This window comes from Pyrus communis, chromosome 1 (genome assembly GCF_963583255.1).
Source record: "Pyrus communis chromosome 1, drPyrComm1.1, whole genome shotgun sequence".
Classification (NCBI taxonomy): Eukaryota; Viridiplantae; Streptophyta; class Magnoliopsida; order Rosales; family Rosaceae; genus Pyrus; species Pyrus communis.
The window spans coordinates 33,898,397-33,902,995 of NC_084803.1; the positions used below are offsets into that span (position 1 = coordinate 33,898,397).

Below are 4,599 nucleotides of genomic sequence, written 5' to 3' on the forward strand. Positions count from 1 at the left end.
CAAATAAAAGTGTAGTAAATAGTATCAGAAAAAGGTAAAAATGTAATTTTTCGTTAAAAGTGAACAGTCTCAGGAGTATTTTGTTAAAACTCCCATAAATAAATACTATGAAGTGGGTGGTTTTTGTTTATTTTTCTTTAATTTCCTTATTTTGTGTTGGTGAAATTGTGGGTGGTGAGTACCATATTTGTATGAAATAATAATTTGAACTCAAGGTGATGAGAAAAATTGTACTCGATTGTATATGATTATGGAAGTTGAGATTTGTTGTCGGATTCGACATTCTTCTTATCCCTCTCTAACTCACAACCAGTCTATGATCAAATTCTCATTTGGTGTCCAAGATTAAATTTGAATGAATAACCCACTATATTTATTGTATGTTGAACGAACAAATGAAAATTTTGTATCCAATTTAAAGTAAAAGATGAATTACTCATTCAGAAAACTTGTACATTCGACCAGGGCCGTCTATGACATTTCAAGGGCCCTGTGCCAAATTTATAAAAGGAGCCTTTCTTAAGACAATCTTGAAAAGAAAAATTGAACAAAGTATTGATGCTCAAAAGCAATATCGAAACAAACTTTAAAACTCAAACTAATCATCATTAAATGTAAAGAAAGGTACAAAAATAACCATATTATTAAATAATCAACAATTTGTTCAATCTTAAGAAACCAAATAAACAAAACTTAGAAAAGTCTAGCATTGAAATTTCACTTAAAGATACTTCTTCGTGCATTCTTTGCTGCAAAATCATCAATTAACCCTTCATAATCAATTTTGTAAAAAAAACCACTTTCAATCGATATCAAAGCAAGTCCATTTAACCTTTCCTGCAACATAGTTGATCGTAAGTAGGATTTTAATAACTTTAACTTTGAGAAACTTCTTTCCGCAGATGCAACGGTAACAAGTACAGTTAACAAAATTCTGTACGCAATGCTTGCAGTCGGGAAACAAACGCATCCTCTTCAAATAGTTCAATATGTCAATGGATGTCTTCATTTCTTTCGGCAAATGCTCTTGTAAAAGCTTCAACTTTACAAATAATGCATCCCCATCAACATCAAAGAACTCACCTTTCTTAAGAAAGTTTTGAAGACGGTCACAACAATCTTTCAATTTATCATTGTCCATCGAATTCAAACTTTCTGAAGTGAATAAAATCCCAAATATATTATCATATGCTTGATATTCTTCAAACGTTCTCTTCAATGAACCAATAGCTTGATCTATTATATATAAGAAGTAATGAACCCTAAAAGATTCATCAGCTGATTGTTCAGTTGATTGGGATGATTCATCATCATTCTCATCAAAGTGTCTTTTTCTACGAACTTGACGCTTTTCCGGAAACACAGAATCAATTTTCATTTCAATAGCAAGTTTTTTAGCATTAATCATGGCCTCTGTAAACCCAGTTTCTCTGTACTTTTCAAAATAAGCAATCAATCCTTGCATTTGTTCTATAGCAACATCAATATGCATGTTCTTAGATTGCAAGTCTTTGCTAACCTCATTAACAGTAGCCAATACTTCGTACCAAATAGTCATGCCCAATAAAAACTCAAAATTCCCAATTTCATATGTTGCTAAAGATTTAGCTGCACTTCTTGTTACCAAGTCATTGTCACTATCTACTAGTTGGAGTAAAGCCTTTTTTATTTGTACAGGTTGGGAGGCTTTCCCATCGTGTGGCCGACAATGATTTGAGAGTCAGTCTTTTTATATTTTCTTTCAGAATTTGGCATCGTTTTGTAGAATTAACGAACAAGCTGTAAATATGTTGTACTATTCCAAAGAAGTCTTTAGCTTTGCCACAAGAGTTTGCCATATCGCAAAGTGTTCAGTTGAGACTATGGCAACCGCATGAAGTGTACATTGCCCTATGATTTATATCCAAAAGCCTTTTCTGTACCCCTTGGTGTCTCCCTCTCATATTTGATCCATTATCATGTCCTTGTCCTCTCACATCATCAATATCAAGATCAAGAGCTTTTAATACATTTTGTAACTCTTCAAACAATCCTTGTCCGGATGTGTTATTCACATTCAGATACTGCAAAAAAATATTCTTTTACTTTTATTGGAGTACTATTCACATCCACACATCTTAAGATCAAAGTCATCTGTTCTTGGTGGCTAATATCAGGTGTACAATCAAGTATCACAGTAAAATATTTAGCTTCTTTTATTTTCTGAATGATTGCAGCTTTGATTTCACAAGATATCAACAATATCAATTCATTCTGGATGGTATAACTAAGATAATGGTAATGAATCTCATTTTTTTTAAAATCATTGAAGATGTTTCTTTATCAGTGGATCAGATTCAGCCATCATTTGAACAAGGCCCATAAAATTTCCATTGCTTTCTTCATAAAGCGTATCGTTCGTTCCACGAAATGCCAAAGTGTATTTAGCTAGATATTTCACAATGGAAATCAACCTTCGTAGTAACTCCCTCCAATGCTCTTTTTCTTTCTTGATCTGGTCCTGCACAGCTTTGTTAATTGTTTCATTTTTTTCCAATCTAAGACGCAAATCAATCCAAGTGGTTATGTTTGAGATGTGATCAGAACTGATTTCATGCTCTTTAAGCCTCACACTGAGATGTGTCCAATCTTTGTAGCCCTCATTTGCTAATTGACCTTTGAGAGGCCCTTTCTTGAACAATTTGCAACAAAAACAGAACACTTTATCAATATATTTTGAATACACTAGCCAATCTCTATCATGTTTCTCTCCATTGGACAAGTATCGAGTGTAAAAGGCTGCATTAAAACGCCTATTAAACTGATCTTTAGCACCTTTCTCAATTGATAGATCTCTTATAGGACCTTTTTCTGCTAACAAATCAATCCATTTGGGATCAAGACTATCCCAAATTTGAGGATCATAAATGTTTGAGGGAATGGACTCACTCGATTGTCCAATGAAGGCATTAAGAGCATCCTCATAATTATCATTCTCTTCAAGAATGTCATTAATTTCATCATGGCCCAAATCATCAACTAATTTCTCATTGTCAATGTGCTGTTCATTAACTAAATCATCCACTGAACTTTGTGGTTCTTTTTATTTAACAAAAAACCTATCAATAGCTCCTTTTTGAGACTGAGTCAATTGTTCAACCCTTCTTTTTCTTTGTCGCTTCAAGTAGCCAGATGGATATTTTCTAGTAGGTGCCATCTTTTATATCTTAAACAAGGTAACAATTAAATTATAGTAAGCATGAACATGATAGTCCGTGTTGTGACAGCCCGTCCCGAATTATTTGTAACGTTAGTGGGAAAAGATGATTTTGCCCCTAGACGTTAATTAGCATTGTAGGGTGTTTGATTTGTTTTGGTTGGTGGGTTGCCATTTGGACCACACACACACTTATATACACCCATCCCTTTTTCCTCGTGACTCCCTCTCTCTTCTTTCTCTCGAATTTTCTTCCATTTCCCTTGCAAGTGTACGGATGAACTTCAAAACCAACCTTCCACGCACGGATTGATGTCTAGAAGGTAAGATTCGAACTCCTTGCAAGCTCCTGAGGAAAGCCTCGAAAACCCGAGAACCTAGTTTTCATGCACTGTTTATGCACCGGTGATCACGGAGGTTTCATCGAGTTTGAGGTTATAGGGAGCTTTAGAATCTTCTCACGAAGCTCGAGGAATAAGTTTGAAGGATTTTCGACGTCGGGATAGCAAGCTTTAAGGTTGACCGGATTTTGTGAGATTTCTCCAGCGAGATTCTGGCATTTTTGGGGTTTCAAAGTGGTAAGGTTTTATTCTACTCATTGTAAGCTCCATTTTGGTACAAATTTCATAGAATTTGGTTAAGAAATGAAGAAGATATGAAGATTTGAAAATTTTCCCAGTTTCTGGCGACACAGATGGCGGCCGGCGACGGCTCCGGCGAGGATCACCGGAGAAGACAACGAATATTTCGTCAACTCTAACGGAATATTCCTAACGGTAGTTAACAGCGTTACGTTAGTTTTAATGGAATATACTTGCTTTTGGACGGAATATTCCCTAACGCCATTAGGGATTCTGTTCATGTACCAAGCACGTGCCTGCGCGTGGCCGGCGCGTCTGGCCATGCCTTGGCCGATGCGTGGGGGCGCGTGAGACCTCAGAAAATTATTTTTAAAATATGGGGATGTTCGTGAGGTTGAGTAGATCACGTTGGTATATTAAAACGTCTCATTTAAGCATTGTATAAGAAGTTATTACCTAATTTTGGTTATGTGCATTAAATTGACGTTTCTATAGTTGTTTCGCATATAGATAAGACCTATCCTGAGGACGAGCACAGACACGAAGCTCAGGGGCTACGACCCTTCCACATACCAGTGAGTGGGCTTTTGGTTTTCCTTATATACCTATATACTTGAGAGTTTTCCCAGAAAATGAAATTGAATGTTTATATGTTTTAAAATGCCATGCAAAGTGCCTGCTTATTTAATTATGTGTTAGTAGTTGTAAATATTTATGATTGGTGCTGCAGACCTACAGGTACCAAGTAAGTTTATAGATTATGGTTGTGAATTAATGGTTATGTGAGATGAATTGAGAGCTCATAAACCTGCACCCTGGTGT

General features: G+C 35.7%; 2 protein-coding genes across 2 annotated transcripts; both read right to left on the bottom strand.

Moving 5' to 3' along the window:
* Positions 1-802: 802 nt before the first annotated feature.
* LOC137726272 (uncharacterized) lies at positions 803-1,558 on the bottom strand. Its single transcript, XM_068465176.1, has one exon. The coding sequence runs from the start codon at positions 1,556-1,558 to the stop codon at positions 803-805; it is 756 nt and encodes a 251-aa protein (XP_068321277.1).
* A 744-nt stretch (positions 1,559-2,302) lies between these two features.
* On the bottom strand, positions 2,303-3,196 carry LOC137726282 (uncharacterized). The gene is made up of 2 exons (XM_068465188.1): positions 3,140-3,196; positions 2,303-3,040 (listed from the first exon to the last, which is right to left on the bottom strand). The coding sequence occupies exons 1-2, from the start codon at positions 3,194-3,196 to the stop codon at positions 2,303-2,305; spliced, it is 795 nt and encodes a 264-aa protein (XP_068321289.1).
* Between the last annotated feature and the right edge of the window lie 1,403 nt (positions 3,197-4,599).